The 19,675-nt window shown below is 42.3% G+C and overlaps 1 protein-coding gene and 1 long non-coding RNA gene across 9 annotated transcripts in view; one reads left to right on the top strand and one right to left on the bottom strand.

Moving 5' to 3' along the window:
• The window catches only part of UBR4 (ubiquitin protein ligase E3 component n-recognin 4), a 140,048-nt gene that overhangs the window by 39,289 nt on the left and 81,084 nt on the right, over positions 1-19,675 (top strand). For 6 of the 8 annotated variants that reach the window (XM_050789742.1, XM_050789729.1, XM_050789738.1 and 3 more), the window contains exons 26-46: positions 1,522-1,643; positions 2,879-2,976; positions 3,911-4,068; positions 4,865-5,074; positions 6,633-6,734; positions 7,040-7,140; positions 7,390-7,588; positions 7,949-8,137; positions 8,559-8,622; positions 9,736-9,927; positions 10,451-10,521; positions 10,612-10,759; positions 11,202-11,429; positions 12,069-12,239; positions 14,661-14,843; positions 15,746-15,904; positions 16,246-16,398; positions 16,991-17,218; positions 17,587-17,747; positions 18,725-18,896; positions 19,162-19,363. In XM_050789742.1, coding sequence (XP_050645699.1) covers positions 1,522-1,643; positions 2,879-2,976; positions 3,911-4,068; positions 4,865-5,074; positions 6,633-6,734; positions 7,040-7,140; positions 7,390-7,588; positions 7,949-8,137; positions 8,559-8,622; positions 9,736-9,927; positions 10,451-10,521; positions 10,612-10,759; positions 11,202-11,429; positions 12,069-12,239; positions 14,661-14,843; positions 15,746-15,904; positions 16,246-16,398; positions 16,991-17,218; positions 17,587-17,747; positions 18,725-18,896; positions 19,162-19,363 — 3,311 coding nt within the window. The remainder of the gene's footprint in view (positions 1-1,521; positions 1,644-2,878; positions 2,977-3,910; positions 4,069-4,864; positions 5,075-6,632; positions 6,735-7,039; positions 7,141-7,389; positions 7,589-7,948; positions 8,138-8,558; positions 8,623-9,735; positions 9,928-10,450; positions 10,522-10,611; positions 10,760-11,201; positions 11,430-12,068; positions 12,240-14,660; positions 14,844-15,745; positions 15,905-16,245; positions 16,399-16,990; positions 17,219-17,586; positions 17,748-18,724; positions 18,897-19,161; positions 19,364-19,675) is intronic. The other 2 variants (XM_050789741.1, XM_050789719.1) reach the window with 1 other exon arrangement.
• Positions 2,554-16,361, bottom strand: LOC126956855 (uncharacterized). The gene is made up of 3 exons (XR_007726505.1): positions 16,263-16,361; positions 15,535-15,624; positions 2,554-2,930 (listed from the first exon to the last, which is right to left on the bottom strand). It is a non-coding gene; the product is annotated as an uncharacterized LOC126956855 (long non-coding RNA).

Below are 19,675 nucleotides of genomic sequence, written 5' to 3'. Positions count from 1 at the left end.
CCTCCCAGGTTCAAGCGATTCTCCTGCCTCAGCCTCCGGAGTAGCTGGGATTACAGGCATGACCACCACGCCCGGCTAATTTTTGTATTTTTAGTAGAGATGGGGTTTCACCATGTTGGCCAGGCTGGTCTCAAATTCCTCACCTCGGGTGATCCATCCACCTCGACCTCCCAAAGTGCTGGGATTACAGGCATAAGCCACCGCGCCCGGCCTTTAAATGCTCTTTAAATGTCATGATATGTACTTGGAGAAAAACATTTCTGAATGAGTTAGAACTTATTTCAAATTCAACTCTTTCTATGACAAACACTGTAGACTTGCATGCCCTGTAGACTTTGGTCTGTATGATGTTTAAATATTTTAAAGTTAATTTCAGTATATAAAATTAGGAGATTATTCACATGTCTAGATTTCTGGCTTTTCTTAATTTGGAAGAACTGGCAAAACTGGGCCTGACTTACTTCCGAAACAACAGTAACAGACTGGAGCTGAGAATTAGTTCCCTTTGCAGCAGTTTTCACAGAGCTCTCTCAAGCTTATTTACTTTATCTGGTCCCTGTAGGATCTCAGTGTTCACTCCTGTTCTATGGGGCTTTTTTTTTTCAGACGTAGTCTCGCTCTGTCGCCCAGGCTGGACTGCAGTGGTGCGATCTCAGCTCACTGTAACCTCCGCCTCCTGGGTTCAAGTGATTCTCCTCAAGTTTCCCGAGTAGCTGGGATGACAGGCGCATACCACCATACCTGGCTAATTTTTGTATTTTCAGTAGATGTGGGGTTTCTCCATGTTGGCCAGGCTGGTCTCGAACTCCTGACCTCAGATGATCCACCTGCCTCAGCCTCCTGAAGTGCTGAGATTACAGGTGTGAGCCACCTCGCCCCGCTCTGTGGGCTTTATGCTGCCCTAGATCTTTGTCGTACTTAACTAACCTTGTCTCTTAGTGTGACTGCCTTACAGAAGATAGAGGGCCGTTGTTTGAGGCAAATTTTTTGAACAAATATGTATGGCTGCTACGTGCCACGTACTTTTCTAAGTGCTAGGGTTATGGCAGTGGCCAAAGCACACCAAGTCATTGCCCTCTGGGAATTTACAGGCTGTAATCTGGCCTGCTACGCCAGTGTTTTCCACACTGAGCTGTTAATGTTTCTGGCCAAGTAAGCTTGCAAAATGTTGGAAAACAGTTTTTTTGTTTTGTTTTGTTTTAAAAAATAAAGTATTCAGAGCCTTTACTAGATACCTTGTCAATCTTCTGAGGTGGAGGAGGAGAATAGATATAGTATTCGTTGTTTCTCAGGCTTGTTTGTCAGGCAGTTAAGGTTTGGAGATTTTTTGGGAGCATTTCAGAGGAGGGGACATTCTTTGGGAAACGATTACCCATGAGACCAGGAAGAAGCAGGCACTATCAACTATATTAAATAGATAGGAAACTGAGAGAGAGGATTTTCAGCCAGTCTAGGCCTAGTTTTTCCTAACTGGTGGAATTAGATTCCTATGGCTTCACTTTCCCCCTATTTTTACCCCAGAGCCTATTTGCTGCAGAACTTTAATGAAGAGGGAACAACTGAGAAACCTTCCAAGGAGAAACTGCAAGGCTTTGCTGCTGTTTTGGCTATTGGCTCTAGTAGGTGCAAGGCAAATACTCTGGGTAAGTGAACGAATGTGCTTTTGAATAATGTTACTACAACAGCTACTACTGCTAGTACTACTACTTCTCTCCCTTGGTGCCTACTGGCATTTACTGCTTATTGGAGCCTTTTTGTGTATCAAGCATTTAGGTAGGTTTGTCTGTTTTGCTCTTCACAGTAACCCTATGAAGTGTTACTTTGATCCCCATTTTACTCATTAGAAATTAGGTCTAGAGAAGTTACTTGTCCAGAATCCTGCATCTTGCAAGTGATGGAGCTGGGATCCAAACCAGGATCTATTGGTTCTAAAACATAAGGCTATTTTGTCTTTAGCACAGATCTTTGCTCCCCTCCCCTCCCTTTCCCTCCCCTCCTCTCTTCTCTCTTCTCTCGGCAGAGTCTTACTCTGTCGCCCAGGCTGGAGTGCAGTGGTGCTATCACAGCTCACTGCAGCCTTTACCTCCTGTGTTCAAGCAGTCCCCCTGCCGCAGCCTCCCAAGTAGCTGGGATCCTAGGTACATACTACCATACCTGTATAATTTTTAAATTTTTTTGTAGAGATGAGGTCTTGCTATGTTGCCCAGGCTGGTGTTCTTTTTATTTAGAGGGGATAGGAGGATTAGCAAGCTAGTACTTTTGTGCCCGGAAATAATCTCTTTGCTGGGTTAGGAATGATCTGGTAGAAATTTAGGGTGGAAAAATCAAAGGGCTTGATTGGAGTTAAGTACAGTAGTTACCCTTTAAAATTTACAACCGTTTGTATTTTCCTTAATTTCAAGCTTTAAATATTCATTTAACATTCAGATAGTCTCACTTTGTACTGCTGCATTGAGTGCTGTTCTTAATGTATGTTATGATCCCTGCCCTTAAGATTTGTCTTAAAGAGAAAAGAGATCAAGAGAAAAGTGACACCTATTTATAGAAGGGGAGCAGATGTTTAATGGTGATTTCAGTCTGACTTGCAATGATTCACCCTCACTTCGCATCTTATTTTCAGTTGTCGTCTTTACTTGCAAGATTAGAAAGTGAATATGATGGGAAATGAAAACCTTACAATTGAGAGTGTTAGCTATTAAGCAATTAACTGGTTCTTGGAAATAGTACTGCTATTGAAATATCCATCTAAGCTATCTTACTAATTATTTTGACAGCCTGGGCTGTACTGTTTCTTTCTGCATTTGGGCTTGGCTTTTAAAATGCTCTGTGTCTTTCCTTCTTTCTTGTGATGATTCCTTGTCCTTTCTGTTGCCTCCAGGTCCGACACTGGTTCAGAATTTGCCATCATCAGTGCAGGCTGTATGTGAGTCCTGGAACAACATCAATACCAATGAATTTCCCAATATTGGATCCTGGGTGAGTCCCTGTCTGTTCCAGGGGTAGAACTACTGAGTGCTAGTCATTCTGTCTTTTGTTCTTAAGCCTAAAGGAATTAGGTTTAAACCAGCTACCAAGAGATCTTCATATACTGCAGTAATATTGGCTATGGCTGAATCAATAATCAATGCATTTAATCACCTAGTTGGTTCTCATATGGCTTTTTGCTTATAAGTTTGTGTTATCAGAAGACAAACCATTTTATTTATTTGAGCCTCAGTTTCTTCACCAATTGAATGTTGGACTGTGATGATTCAGTGTATTGAATGTTAAGTGCCTAGCATATTACCTGGCACATGAATTCCCAATACATGTTAACTCTGTTTCCTTTGTAGGTTATATGTCAGGAACCTGCTCCTTTTGTAACAGTTTTACAGGGTCACTTTTAGCTTCTCTAGGCTTTTAAATACTACTGAGTCTTCTGTCAGTTTACTTGCTCTTTGTATATCCTCTGCTCACACTGCCTCTATTAACAGATTATTCGCTTACTGAAGTTCTTTTGAAAAGCTAAATATTATAGTCTTGTTATCCCTGCTTTATGATCGTGACCTCTGTTTACACCACCCAGAGCTTTAGTAGAGACCAGATGCATTGCAAAATCCAGTTCCTTCTCAGTCATTATAGATAAACGATAGTTTTACTTTAAATATAGTGCGTTATATTATACTCTAATCATTTGAAAGTGGTATTGGATATTCATTGCATTTAACTGTTAACTTTGTACTAATTAAAATTTAACTGCTTCCTTTTCTGTACCCCACTTCTCTTCCCAGCATGAATAACAGTGTATACTGAGTAAGGCTATTGTTTACAAACGTCAGTGGGGTCTTAGTTTATATCAGTTTTTCTCCATGTGAGAATTTTTTCCAGGGTAGATGGTCTATCCATTTACATCTGCTTTGCTTCCTTTCAGCGCAATGCCTTTGCCAATGACACCATCCCTTCAGAGAGTTATATCAGTGCAGTGCAGGCTGCACACCTGGGGACTCTCTGTAGCCAAAGTCTGCCCCTGGCTGCTTCCCTGAAGCACACCCTCCTCTCACTGGTCAGGTTGACTGGAGATCTTATTGTGTGAGTATCTACTACATAGCCCCAAGGACTCTACGTCTGTATTCTATTGTGGTTAAAGAGGGACAGTGAGAGTTTTATAACTATGTAGTAATGCTTTCTTGTATACTTCTTTAGCAAAGAGTACCTGTTGTTTTAAAGTGTGAACACTTACCTAGAGTGATTTTTTAACTTAGATCTGAAAGACAACAGAGTACTTCCTCCTTTCTGTAGTATTTTTCAGAAAAGGCTTGCTGGCTTTAAGACATATTGCAATTTGGAGATGTCTTGGGTTTAAATTTTAAAGTGATAGTGACAGATTATTTGACAATGTTTCTCCAGAATCATAGTGGGATAAATTCCACTATTGTAGGAACCAGGTCAGGCCAATGGAGGGACTACTTTGTCTTCTTATACATAGGTAACAGGTAAAGTCTCATATCATATTGCCCTAAAAGTGATCCAGGTTCCTGGCAGTTCTTCTAGAAGGCTTGTCTGGAATGGAATACTTGCTTTGGTTTCAGTTAATTTTCTTTGTTGAATATTAGAAAATGCAGCTCATTAATTTGACATTTTAATAAATGGATTTTTCAAGTGAAAATGATTTTTATTTCTGATAAAATAGTGAAAAAGAATAATATGAGATTGTATGATGATACCTGTGTATAAAATAGCTATCATGAGAAAAAGACTGTAATAAAGGTCCTTGCGCAATTCCCCTTCCCCTCTCCCCTGGCAAATAATTGAATTACCCTGTCCTTGCTTTGCAGCTTTTTGAAGGAGTGTGTTCACTAACTCGATTTCATTTTCTTTGCTAAAGTTGGTCCGATGAGATGAACCCACCACAGGTCATTCGGACCCTGCTACCACTTCTTTTGGAATCAAGCACTGAGAGTGTTGCTGAGATCAGTAGCAACTCCCTGGAACGTATCTTGGGCCCTGCTGAGTCTGATGAGTTCTTGGCTCGTGTTTATGAGAAGCTGATCACTGGTTGTTACAACATTCTGGCCAATCATGCAGATCCTAACAGGTGAGCTTGATGGAGAACAGTCAGGTTTCCTGTGACCTACTGCTACTATCAGTGAAATGTACCAACACTGCTGCCTTTAGGTCATTAATTAATAGCTTATTGTTTTTGTGTGTGTGTTTTTTTTATTCTGAGATATGGTCTCGCTCTGTCGCCCAGGCTGGAGTGCAGTGGGGCTCACTGCAACCTCTGCCTCCAGGGCTCAAGCAATCCTCCTACCTCAGCCTCCTGAGTAGCTGGGACTACAAGTGCATGCCACCATGCCCAGCTGATTTTTTTTTTTTTTTTGTGGTAGAGATAGGTTTTGCCATGTTGTGTAGACTGGTCTTGAACTCCTGGGCTCAAGTGATCCTCCTGTCTTGACCTCCCAAAATGCTGGGATTACAGGCGTGAGCCACCACACATGGCCAGCTTATTGTTATTTGTGTTTTTCAGCAGAAAATTCTGTACTTGTGTGCATTCTGCATTAATATGGAAATATGTGAAGAGTTTTTTGGAGTCCTTTTTTGCGATTAATTCTTAGGAATAGACATTAAGAAAATGGAAGACTTAAATGTTTAGATTTGGAGACTTAAAATTGTTTTTAATGATTATCAAGTGCTGCTCTGGCTCTGATGAGATGTACAGAGGAGCTCACTGAAATTCGTTTCTAAAATTTGGTGATCGTGCCACTGAAATGAGTGTGGAATGGGCAGTCCCACAGCATAGCTGTACCTTGGTAGTTTAGGCCACATTGCTGTAGATGAGCTGTAAAGAAAATTCTGTTTCCTTTTCACCCCACTGAGAATTATACAAATGAAGGCGCCACATGTTGGAATTTCCTGTCTCTTTGTTGTTGAGTAGTCCAGATTTTCATCAAGGATTCCTTTTATTCCCTTTCTCCTCTTTTCTTTTTCTTTTTTTTTTTTTTTTTGAGACGGAGTCTTGCTCTGTCGCCCAGGCTGGAGTGCAGTGGCCGGATCTCAGCTCACTGCAAGCTCCGCCTCCCGGGTTCACGCCATTCTCCTGCCTCAGCCTCCCGAGTAGCTGGGACTACAGGCGCCCGCCACCTCGCCCGGCTAGTTTTTTGTATTTTTTAGTAGAGACGGGGTTTCACCGTGTTAGCCAGGATGGTCTCGATCTTCTGACCTCGTGATCTGCCCATCTCGGCCTCCCAAAGTGCTGGTATTACAGGCTTGAGCCACCGCACCCGGCCTTTTCTTTTTCTTTTTAACAGATAAATAATTCCAGACACTTTTAGCTGTGTGGAAATGATTTGTCCAAAGTGTCTTTTTCCCTAAATCACTGGCAGATCTGGATTAGGACCAAGTTTTAGATGCCTTTCCTGTTCAATTTCCTAGGAAAGAGGATAGAAAAATAAAGTTGAGAGGCTGCTATTAATTCAGTAAATGTGTATTGAACACCTACTTTGTGCCAGGCTTTATGTTAAGCTTTGCCAAAACAAAATTGGACATTGCCATCAAGGTCAAACAGGCAAACTTTGGATTTTAATAAATCACCATGAGGAGGACATTGAAACAGGTCTTAATACTGGTGGTTAAGTTTTCCATTTGATCCTCAGTGGACTGGATGAATCCATCCTGGAGGAATGTCTCCAGTACTTAGAAAAGCAGCTGGAAAGCAGCCAGGCCCGTAAAGCTATGGAGGAGTTTTTCTCTGACAGGTGAGCCGTGTTTTGCTTTATTCCGTAAATATTTTTTGAATGCCTCTTGAAAGTAAGGAGCTATATATGTTGATTTAGGTACTTATTATCAGCAATATTTAAGGACTGTTTAGGTGTCTGCACTTTGGGGAGTTAACTGCTGACTCCTTGGGGTTATTGGTGAGGGGGTTAATTTCATGAATGCTTTGTGTCATTGACTCATAAGTGGCCATTTTCCCCAGAGGAGATGAGATTGTGAAGAAAGGATGCTTTTTATGTGAGGCTTTAATGTGATTCTTCTATTTTTCTCCCCTCCTGCCTCCCAGTGGAGAACTTGTACAGATCATGATGGCAACAGCCAATGAGAACCTCTCTGCTAAATTCTGTAACCGAGTTTTGAAATTCTTCACCAAACTCTTCCAGCTGAGTGAGTGACAGCTTTTAGTAATCTTCTTATGGGAACTTTGATGTCCGGCAAATACTGTGCATATCTTCTGCCTGAGTTTAACTACAGCATGAAAATGCTAACAAGTGGAGAGAATCCCTCAGAGAAAGTTTGGAAGGAAGTTGAAAACTTGCTTTGAAGCCATTTCTCCTCTTCTGGCTCACAATTTGCCCCTTCTTTCCCTTCCTCTTGCCCTTCTTTATTGACCCTGGCCTCTTGTTCTGCTCCTAGCTGAGAAGAGCCCTAACCCAAGCCTGTTGCATCTCTGCGGCTCCCTGGCACAGCTGGCCTGTGTGGAGCCTGTGCGCCTGCAGGCCTGGCTCACCCGCATGACTACATCACCCCCAAAAGATTCTGATCAGCTGGATGTAATTCAGGAGAATCGGCAGCTGCTGCAGTTACTGACCACATACATTGTTCGGGAAAACAGGTAGAACAACTACATTTCTGTCGTGTTTCCCTAGCAACCCCAGAAATACGTTGATATTTGCAGTTATCTTTTCTTCAGGCACCAGTCTTAGCTTTTTCAACATTTTCATATCTACCTCTTTCTAGACTCAAGGATTCTAGTGTATGTAGCTCCTTGATTTTTTTCCCATGGGAAAACTTGGAATGACTTGGCCTGTTAGTTACAACCTGAATGAAATGTTTTATGCTCTACTAGCCCAAGTCCAAAACTGGGATTGGTATTGTAGTTATGTATTTAATGTTTAATTTAAAACTTCTTTTATAACACACAGAATGAGATTCCTGTTGATTATTCACCAACTTGCTCTTTCTTTTCTCCTAGCCAAGTTGGGGAAGGTGTGTGTGCTGTTCTTCTGGGCACCCTGACTCCCATGGCAACAGAGATGCTGGCCAACGGTGATGGGACTGGCTTCCCTGAACTTATGGTTGTGATGGCCACTCTGGCCAGTGCAGGCCAAGGTGCTGGTCACCTTCAGCTTCATAATGCTGCTGTGGATTGGCTGAGCAGATGGTAAGATGCTGAAATTGTATCTGTAGGTTACAACATTGATCTTGGAGAAGTGGGTTACTTTCTTTATAGCTCAAAGTGAGTATAGAAGAAATTTGAATCTCTGCCCTTTTATTGGAATTTGGGGTACGGGTAGCAAATAGCTCTGTTCACTTTAGACTTCGTCTTCATCATTTTCTTAGTAGAGTTTCCTATTCATTGTTCCCAAGAGAACTCTTGGGGAAAGTATGCCAAGTGTTAACGATAATTCTAAGGCCAGAGCACCCCAAGCTATGTAACTATATAGTACTTATGGAGTTTTTTAAGAATGCTTCTGCTTCCCAGTGTCCTCAGATTGATTCAAAGTTAATAAAGATGCTTCATTTCTTTGGTTTCTTAGATGATTTTTTGTCTCCTCTTTCCCCTCTTTTTTTCTTTGGGACAGCAAGAAATATCTGTCACAGAAGAATGTGGTTGAAAAACTGAATGCCAATGTAATGCATGGAAAGGTAAGAAAAGTGAGGAATGACAATGGGGGGTAAAAGGAAAGATGATTCTCACCTCTGTGGTCAGGTGGAAGTCTCTTGTTCCTATTGAGTTCTGTGCCCGGCTAGCCTACCAAGGATAAGGCTGATAATCTCGAAGATCTAGAAGTGTGTAATTGCTAACTGTGTGCCTTTAGGCATCTTTTGGCTGGCAAGAAGTGATGGGAAGGAAATATACTGGTAAATAAGCAGACAGAATCTTTCTTAAAACGTAGAGTTCCTGCCATCCTAAGATATTGGAATGTTTTGGGAAAGTGTCTCCCTGCTCAGGCCTTGGAACTGTGCCACTCTGAGTCAGTGTTATAAGAGGCCAAATACGGCCTCCTCAGCTCTAGTCCAGATGCTAAGCTTTGTTTAATTTGCCTGAAGGTTCTGGTTACTCTGGTGAGAAAAGGGGTTTGAAATTGACAGAAATCCTGCATTCAGGCATTTTCTTCTCCTGCCCAACCCATGAACTGGCATAGGTGGCTAGGAACAGATAACTAGCCTCTGAGAACCACTGTGGTACCATTCATTACTCCCTCCTTACTTGCTGATCTTTATCCTTTCAGCACTGACATGTCAGAGTGCAGAGCAAAGGAACTTAGAAATCTGAGTCTTTGGTGCCAATTCATTGGGTTTTCTAGGCAAGCATGAACTATCTGCACTGATTTGCTAGAATTTTTTTTCTCTTGATTTCTGAAGCTATTCCTCTCCTGCATTACCTCAAAGCCTGATAATTAAAATGACTTTCACTTAATGGTTAAAAAATGCTAATGTTAGGGGCAGAATGCTTCATACTCTAATCTGGTCTTTTCTTGAGTGATTTTAATCTGTTTTTACTCTATTCTTCTAATTTCAATCCTACTTCATCTTACAAGACTTTGTAAAGAGCTGTCTTTGTGCTTAAGAATGAAGGAATACATGTTACTTCAGTACAATTGACTGACCAGCTACGTGGGGATGGAGTGGTAAAAGCTGGTTAATAGATAATAAAAACACACTGTTTTTCTTCTCTGCTTTCATACCATTTCCGTGATCTTGAGCTTTATTTGAAAACATGGAGAATCTGAAGTTTCTGTGGGGCTTCTCTTGCAGCATGTGATGATCTTGGAGTGCACATGCCATATCATGTCTTACTTGGCTGATGTCACGAACGCCCTGAGCCAGAGTAATGGTCAAGGCCCAAGTCATCTCTCAGTGGATGGGGAAGAGCGGGCCATTGAAGTAGACTCAGACTGGGTGGAGGAGTTGGCGGTGGAAGAGGAAGATTCCCAGGCTGAGGATTCAGTAAGTACTAAGTAATCTCGAACTTAACCTTTCAAGGTAATGACTGACTGGCATGGTACCAAGCTTTTGGGCTCTTTTCTCCAGCCTCCTGTGAGCTTCAAAACTTCCTAGACCTTGTTGCTGCCAGACCCCAATTTTCTAGGCCTTCAGAGCAAGGCATGGGGATCTAATCTCTTGTGGAAAGGACTTTTTCATAAACTTTTTCCAGAGTCCCTTGTCCTGCTTTGTCAGTCTTTAATTCCAAATGGAATTTTAGGGATAAGTTCTTCATGGGGGTAGTGGAAGCTCCCATATAGAGAAAGCATAAGATGTTTTTTTCTTAACCACAAACCCCTAAGGTCTCACTCACCTGAAATAACAACAGATTTTCAGCGAGCTAGCTATTTCCAGTTGTGGTAGATTTCCACTGGTCATTTGTGAGTCAATTTTTCACCCCCCCGTAGAGTGTTGAGGCACATGTGTTTTTGTGGGTGTTTATATACAGGGGTATATTTCGAATTAAAAAGACTTCTTATTTTTGAAGGATGAAGATTCTCTTTGCAATAAACTCTGCACTTTTACGATTACACAGAAAGAATTCATGAACCAGCATTGGTAAGAGTAGTTCTTCCTTTAAGGTGAAGATTTGCTGGGCACCGAATATTGGGACTTCTGAGCTTATTTGCTGGTTCTTGTTCTTTGCAGGTACCACTGTCACACCTGCAAAATGGTGGATGGGGTGGGTGTCTGCACAGTGTGTGCTAAGGTGTGCCACAAGGATCATGAGATTTCCTATGCCAAGTATGGATCCTTCTTCTGTGACTGTGGAGCCAAGGAAGATGGCAGCTGTTTGGTGAGAGGACCCTCCCTGAGCTGTAAAGGGTGGCTTGTTCGTGACACGGGATTACTGAAGCTGAACTGGAAAATTCCCATCACCTCTAGGATACCTGAGCCTAGGAAGATGTTCCAGCTCACTCATTGATGATCTGTACAGTTGGTGGCCTAAGCATTTCATTTAGAATATCAGAACCAGCAAATTCCTTAGAGATCTTGTAGTTCATTTTTCCTAAGACCTCCCCACAATTTCAGATGTTATAATAAGGCCTGATACTGTGAGTGGATAAAGAAGTTAGATACTAGGTGAATATTGTGAAGATCAGAATTTAGGCTTTTGGATAACATTGAAATGCTTAGCCAGTTTCTTCTTTGGGTCAGATTTTCTTCAGAGATCTCAGGCAGTATTTCCTCTGTGCTTGAGGCAAGAACTTAGGGACTCTGACGTGTTCTGTCCCTAGGCACTGGTGAAGAGAACTCCTAGCAGTGGCATGAGCTCTACCATGAAGGAGTCAGCATTTCAGAGTGAACCCAGGATTTCAGAGAGTTTAGTGCGTCATGCCAGCACCTCACCAGCTGACAAAGCCAAGGTTACCATCAGTGATGGAAAGGTTGCTGACGAAGAGAAGCCCAAGAAGAGCAGCCTCTGCCGCACAGTAGAGGGCTGCCGGGAAGAATTACAGAACCAGGTGGGGCAGACTGATGCTCCCTAGTAAGCAGACAGAGTTCAGAGCCTGCTGAACTGGTGTGAGAGTAAACAATGCACATGGCTCCCCTTGCAACTCATTTTCTCCTTTACCCATTTTCATAGTGTGAATACAAATACTATGTATTGTCATCACAAGGGAAGGATTTATGACTGAGCACTATTAGGCGTATTATGGGGGGTGATGGAAGCATAAATTTTAGTTGTGTCATACTCTAGAGTACCCTTTCTTGGCCAGGGTTCCTTATCTGAAACACAGAAAACAAAATACAAAATGATTTGAGGGTTTATATTCCCAGTTTTCCCAAGGATGGTACAAAACCCAAACCATTCTAGATACATAGGAGAGAAGTTAGCTCATTTCATATGAGGGATGCCTTTGCGCATTAGGATATCTGTGCAGGACCCCTGGTTTAGAAAGATTGCTCTGGAGTTAGTAGCACAAATGCATATTGATTGGAATCAATGCCAGGAGTTTGAGAATGAGAAGATGGCTAGTATATCAAACTGGAAGTGAAGTAGCTGGATTCTGAAGGAAGTTACTGGCAAGATGATTGTTAGGAGTATTATCCATTGTTTTTCTTTTTTTTTTTCACTTGTGTATTTTTTCTGTTTTTCTCAGGCCAATTTCTCCTTCGCTCCTCTCGTGTTAGACATGCTTAATTTCCTTATGGATGCCATTCAGACCAACTTCCAGCAAGCTTCAGCTGTCGGGAGCAGCAGCCGTGCTCAGCAAGCCCTCAGTGAGCTGCACACCGTGGAGAAGGCAGTGGAGATGACAGACCAGCTGATGGTGAGTGTCTTGGGCCATGACGTTTGGTGGCAAATTTGTTGAGATCCCAAAGTGTGCTAGATGGTCTGAGGAGTATACTTAGAGCAGTTGATCCTTGGCCGTGCAAAACTTAGAATCTAAGACATCATGACATGCCCAGAACATATTATGAACAGTGTAAAAATCAGCATACGAGGTGTGGCTTCAAAAGAAGAGAACTGGCCAAGGGTGTGCCTATTATCCCAGCACTTTGGGATGCCCAAAGCAGGTGGATTGCTTGAGCCTGGGAGTTTAAGACCAGCTTTGGCAACATGGTGAAACCTCATCTCTACCCCAAAAAACACACAAAAAATTTAGCTTGGTGTGGTGGCGCAGCAACTACAGTCCCAGCTACTCGGAAGGCTAATGTGGGAGGATCACTTGAGCCCAGGAGGTTGCAATGAGCTGAGATCATAGCACTGTACTCCAGCCTGGGTGACAGAGTGAGACTCTGTCTCCAAAAAGGGAGTGGGGCTGGGGAATCCAGGGTCATTTTGGCCAACGAAGAGAATAAATCTCCTTTTTAGTTCATATAAATATATGAATCCCCAAGAGGTGGGGAATTCCATTTTGGAGCAACTAGAATAGTAGAGAGTTTTTATTTTTAGAAAATAGAACTTTATTGTATCTTCTCTAAAGTTCATCTAACTTGCAAAATAATGTTTGTCCTTTTTTGCATATAGTCCTTTAGATAACTTTCCTTTAGTTTCTCATGTCACATTGGTTATAAGGTATAAGTCATTATTGACTTTAAAACCTGCTGCTCAGCATTGAATATATGACTTCTGATGTGGCCTTCCTGGCCTTTTTTAGCAGCAGAGTTAAGTAATAGAAAGTAAAGTGGTGGCAATTCCAAAAAGGAAGTGAACAAATATTGTGAATGAGATACATGAATAGATCTCATAAATTGGCTGTTTTTTTTTTTTTTTGAAGACAGAGTCTTGCTCTGTCACCTAAGCTGGAGTGCGGTGGCATGATCTCAGCTCACTGCAACCTCTGCCTCCCTGGTTCCGGCGATTCTCATGCCTCATTCAGCCTCCTGAGTAGCTGAGACTGAAGGTGCGCACCACCATGCCTGGCTAATTTTTGTATTTTTAGTAGAGAGAGGATTTCACCATGTTGCTCAGAATTGTCTCAAACAACTGTGTTCAAGTGATTTGCCCCCTTGGCCTCCCAAAGTGCTGGGATTGTAGTTGTGAGCCACCATTCCCAGCCAAAGTTGGCTGTTTTTTGTTTTTTGTCTTTTTCTTTTGAGACAGAGTCTCGCTCTGTCACCAGGCTGGAGTGCAGTGGAAGGATCTTAGCTCACCATAACCTCTGCCTCCTGGGTTCAAGTGATTCTCCTGCCTCAGCTTCTGGAGTAGCTGGGATTACAGGCGTGTGCCACCACGCCTGACTAATTTTTATAATTGTGGTAGAGACGAGGTTTCACCATGTTGGTCAGGCTGGTCTCGAACTCCTGACCTCATGATCCGCCCACTTCAGCCTCCCAGAGTGCTGGGATTACAGGCGTGAGCCACCGCGCACAACAAAAGTTGGCTGTTTTTAAGGGAATAATAGTCAGTTGGAAATATACACGTACATACACATATATATTCTGGCATTTTATTAAAATCAGTCACAGTTTTTGCCAGGTGCAGTGGCTCATGCCTGTAATCCCAACACTGGGAGGCTGAGGTAGGCAAATCACTTGACCAGAGAAGTTCGAGACCATCCTGGGCAACATGGTGAAACCCTGTCTCTATAAAAAATATACAAAAATAATTAGCCAGGTGTGGTGGTTCATGCCTGTGGTCTCAGCTACCTGGGAGGCTGAGGCAGGAGGATTGCTTGAACCTGGGAATTCGAGGCTGTAGTGAGCTGATATCACATGACTGCACTCACCACTGAACTCCAACCTGGGTGACAGAGTGAAACCCTGTCTCAAAAAAAAAATAAAATAAAATTAGTCACAGTTGTATTTGATATTCTTGGAATTAAAAGAAGTCGTAAGATCAGTCACACTGTTAGAGCGTTGGTTTTTAGATATTAAAGATGAAGCGAAAAAATACTTGGGTTGGGGACCCATCAAGTTGCTGATTTTTATGTTGCCAGGTTAGATCAATGAAAAAAAAAAATCATCTGTCACCACAATTTGTAAGAGATTGGACATTTTAACATTTTTTTTAAAAGACCAGTACTTTGTATTTAAGTTTAGCTTTATGAAAACATTTACTATGTTATTCTTAATGGATTATTAATAACTTTTAACAAATTTACCCAGCCATCCATGGTTTGAAGGCTGAAATCACTGCTTTTGGATGACTCCATGGTGCAGTGTCTCAGTCTCATGAATAGTGCATGAATCCACTTGATTTTATTTGCCTCATTACTGCCCGCTTTCTCTGCTTCTTTCTTTGCCAGGTTCCCACCTTAGGCTCCCAGGAAGGTGCCTTTGAGAATGTGCGGATGAATTACAGTGGAGACCAGGGCCAGACCATCCGGCAGCTGATCAGCGCTCATGTGCTCAGGCGGGTGGCTATGTGTGTGCTCTCCTCTCCCCATGGGCGCCGCCAACATTTGGCTGTCAGCCATGAGAAGGGCAAGGTGGGTCCTCCAATTCTTGTGCACTTACTTTAGGTCATATTGTCTTAAATGCTAAGCAAAACAACTTGATGACCACGTTCGGATTAGCCCTCTGTGGGAAAAAGTCCGTTGGGTTCTAAGAATGCTTTAGGGACAGATCTTGTTGAGCTTTTCAAATACTTGGACCCCGAGTTGATTTGATTAGACCTAGAGCTGGTATGACTAGGATAGACTGTTTCTAATTAGTGAATTTCCACTCAAAACGTATTCTTCAAGCCCTCAGGAAAAAGTAATGACTAGCAGTTACCTAGGACAGGTTGACTCCCAGTCTTGCCCTGTTTGGTCACTCTGGCAGGCATAAGCCGAGAGACAAAAGTTTTCTTTTGGAATAGGAATACTCAGTGTTGCTTATGTAGTCCTGCCCTGCCTTCCCAGCTCTGTTAAGGATATAAGTAAATTTGTATTGTTTTATAGAGCTTGTAGAAGTTGGAAGAATGCTAGGTATCTTAACTCACACTTTTCTGTATTCTGGCCTCTCCATCACCACTAATATTGTTTTCACTTTTAAGTGAAAATATGGATACTCCTTAAAACAACTCTAAAATCATTTTAAAAACAGTTCCATGGAAAACTAGAAAAGGACAGTGGTACATAGGTATTCTTAAACTATTTTGTGAAAACTTTATAAAGAGAAATTGTTTTCATTACTTACCTGTTCTGTCCTCCATGGAAAGACATTCCGTGGCTTTTAGTCAGGAGAAATAGAGATTAATATTGATCTAGGATTTTCTACTAGACTTATCTGTAAAAAAAAAGAAAAAAGTGTGCAACCTGTTACCCCTATTGAAAGAGTTTTTGTTACTTGCTTGGACTTCTCTGAGAGGACCAGGAGTAAGAATAAATTGGTCATTGTTCCTTTGCAGATCACTGTTCTGCAGCTCTCTGCACTCCTGAAGCAAGCGGATTCCAGCAAAAGGAAGTTGACTCTGACCCGCTTGGCTTCTGCCCCAGTTCCTTTTACTGTGTTGAGCCTCACAGGAAATCCCTGCAAGGAAGACTACTTGGCAGTTTGTGGGCTAAAGGTAAAAATCCTGATCTAGGTTTTGATCCTTGAGCTGTAGAGTCTAGTCATCTTCTCTCCCCTGTTCTCAGAACTACTTTTTCTTATTCATTGTTGAGATTAAAACTTAAAACCTACTGAAATGCAAAAGGAATTTTTCTTTGAATTTCTCCCAGATCTTTCAGATTTCTCCAATATTGAAACTAATGTTTGTGTTCATGAAACCTGAATGTTACTAGACAGTCTAAATACTCTCTGAAGGCAGGGGATATTAGAGAAAAAAGGGAACGTCAGAACTCTGAAATGAATTAGCCCACTTTCCAGATCATCTTTTCACCATTTTGTTCCTTAAACATTATCCAGGACTGCCATGTGCTCACCTTTAGTAGCTCAGGCTCTGTTTCGGATCACTTGGTTTTGCACCCTCAGTTGGCAACGGGGAACTTCATCATCAAAGCCGTGTGGTTACCTGGTTCACAGACCGAGTTAGCAATTGTCACTGCGGACTTTGTTAAGGTACAGTTACAGTTCTTTGTTGATATGGTTCTAGAATTTTTCTACTTTTAAATCTAGAATCATTATGTGCTAGCTTCTCCCAGAAGTTAAAAAATCAACTGGGTGCCATGAGTTGCACTTGTGGTACCAGCTGCTTGGAAGGCTGAGGCGGAGGATTACTTGAGGCTTAGTTCAAGGCTGCAGTGAGCTGTGATTATGCTACTCCACTCCAATCTGGGTGATAGAGCAAGACCCTGTCTCTAAAAATAATAGCCATATTTTGTCACCTTTTGCTATGTTGCTGACTAGGAGCTTTCTGTCTTTAGGCAATAGGGAGCTGATTCTGGTTCTACCCTCACTGTACCAAGTGCACACTTATTGCCATACTTGTTGCAGAATTTATTTGTGTATGTCTGTCCCCTACTCATTCCTTGAAGGAGAGTGAAAGGTGTTCTGTTCATCTTTATAAGACCAGTGCCTGACACTCCATTTTTTATTGAATGGAGAATGAATGCCCGTTATTGGTCAGTTCTGGCTATTTGGATTCACTAAGATATTTGGGGGATGGGACTGAGATAGATTTCCCTTATTTAATTTTTCTTCCATCCTGCAGATTTATGACCTGTCTGTTGATGCCTTGAGTCCAACCTTCTACTTTCTCCTGCCAAGCTCAAAGATAAGAGATGTTACCTTCCTTTTCAATGAGGAGGGAAAGAACATCATTGTTATAATGTCTTCAGCTGGATACATCTATACTCAGCTTATGGAAGAGGCCAGCAGTGCCCAGCAGGGACCCTTCTATGTCACTAATGTATTGGAAATCAATCATGAGGACCTGAAGGTTAGAGCACATGTTGCTATTTCCTTCTATTCCAGATTTAATTATTTAGCAACTCCTCTATTCTTTTCTCTTTGTTCTTTTATGACATTTTTCTGTGGACTTCATCTAACTGGGTCTTTTTTTCTTTTTCTTTGTTTTTCCTTCTAACTTTCTGCCTAATAGCAAAATCTCTTATCCTTTAGGGCTAAACTAATTCAACTTCAAGTTCCATTTTTCTCAGGGTCTTTGTAAGATTTACCCACAGGGATCTCATGCTTAGAGTATGAGAGCACCGCACCTGATCATGATTGAAAACTAATAACCAGTATAACCTGGAAGTTGGTAGCCAAGGCAACGTGAATTACTGCAAATATGTGTTTTTGTGCCAGCAGGACAGTAACAGCCAGGTGGCGGGCGGCGGTGTGTCTGTGTACTACTCCCACGTGTTGCAGATGTTGTTCTTCAGCTATTGTCAAGGCAAATCATTTGCAGCCACCATCAGCAGGACGACCCTGGAGGTGTTACAACTCTTCCCCATTAACATCAAAAGGTGGGAATGAATATTTAATGTTCAACTTCCACAATGTCCACATTCAATGATGGATCTCCACTCCCACTATCTGCTGTCTGTTCTGAGTTTTGTGAAACTTAATTTTCTCCAGCCAACCTTTTTTTCTCCCTGCTAGATATCTTTAAAATCAAGGAACATCTGGGTTTGGCAGGTTGGGTTGTCTGCACAGTTTGTCCTCCACCCTGGAGACCCCAAGCCATCAGAGGTAGTTTAGGGGTCCACTGTTACTTAGAAGGAAAACGTATAGTTAATGTTATAAATGTGATTTTAATGTGAGAAGGGAACCTAAATTTCTCTTAGACGCTCATTCTGCCATAATGCCCTTTAAGTTTTTCTCCTGGGGGAGACTTACTCTGTTAGCAAATAGAATGTATCAGTAATGGGGGCATGGTTGGATTTGGGGGAGGAAGAGACTTTCACCAAGTTTGCAGATAATAGAGGGGTGTGTAAGGTAGTGAGAGTTTCACTTAGGGAGGAGGAAGAAGAGGCTTAAGGTATCATCCCTTGTTTCTTATCTGCCATTGATGACCCAATTGTAGCACTTTCTCTCAGGCCTTTCTTTGGGAATTACCTGGTTTGGGATGAAATAAAATGGATACCAGTTTATACTAACTCGATGTTTTTGGAGATCCTGACAGGACATTGGGTCATTGCCTTAGGCAGCTCCATGGCCCTCTAAAGTTGACAGCCTCTAGGCACATAGGGCCACCTGTTCTTCAGACATGGAACCTCACAGTGGAGATTCCAAAGGAGGACTGCCCTGCCGGAAGCACCATTGGGGTGTATGAGCGTGTGTGCATGGCTTGGAATAAAACTGACCTGTGGATAATCTGACTCCCTGGCCAAGGATATTGCTTTGGAGTCACGTAGCCAGTTAGAGGATGGTTTTTAGGTCAAGAAAAGAACTATTGAATGGTGATTGACACTCTAACTGTGGCCAGTTTTGTTGTCTGCAGTTCCAATGGTGGCAGTAAGACTTCTCCTGCTCTTTGCCAGTGGTCTGAGGTGATGAACCACCCTGGCTTGGTGTGCTGTGTCCAGCAAACTACAGGGGTGCCGCTGGTAGTTATGGTGAAACCAGACACTTTTCTTATCCAGGAGATTAAGACTCTTCCTGCTAAAGCAAAGGTCAGTGCCAGATTTTCCCATTCATTACTTTGCTGTGAACCTGATCTCTTTTTATATTTGTTTATTCATTTCACTTCCCCAGCTCTTTCAGTGGAGGCCCATAAAAGATTTTCAGTTCTTTTTCTCCTAGATGCCTTTTCTTTGCCACCCTTCTGTACAGCCTCTCAACTGACCGTGAAACCAGTTGCATCTCTGCCTCTTTTTCTGTGTGGATGCTGATCTGTAGGTGTGGGAACTACGACCCTACTTTGTCCTCTCCTCCTAGATCCAAGACATGGTCGCCATTAGGCATATGGCCTGCAATGAGCAGCAGCGGACAACAATGATTCTGCTGTGTGAGGATGGCAGCCTGCGCATTTACATGGCCAACGTGGAGAACACCTCCTACTGGCTGCAGCCATCCCTGCAGCCCAGCAGTGTCATCAGCATCATGAAGCCTGTTCGAAAGCGCAAAACAGCTACAATCAGTAAGGCTCCTTAGATGACTTGTGGGGGAGTAGGAATGGTGGTCTTCTAGACAGTGACTCAGAATAGACTGTTGCAAATATCTGTGAAGAAATGGTGACTGTCCTACTTGCACATTTTGTAAAATTAGAGGTATGTGCTAGCTAATTTCCCAAAAGCAGAGTCACAGTTCTAAGTGGCAAGCACCCATTGGCTGCCTGTTTCAGGCCACCGGTTCTTTGGTGCCTAGTAACGAGTTATGTCCTGGACCTTATTTGAGAGATTGTTCTCTCTAGGTTTAGGGAGAATGACTTCTCTGAAGAATGGAACTGATT

The sequence above is a fragment of the Macaca thibetana genome, chromosome 1 (assembly GCF_024542745.1).
Source record: "Macaca thibetana thibetana isolate TM-01 chromosome 1, ASM2454274v1, whole genome shotgun sequence".
Taxonomy (NCBI): domain Eukaryota; kingdom Metazoa; phylum Chordata; class Mammalia; order Primates; family Cercopithecidae; genus Macaca; species Macaca thibetana.
This window is presented reverse-complemented; position numbering and strand designations above follow the sequence as displayed.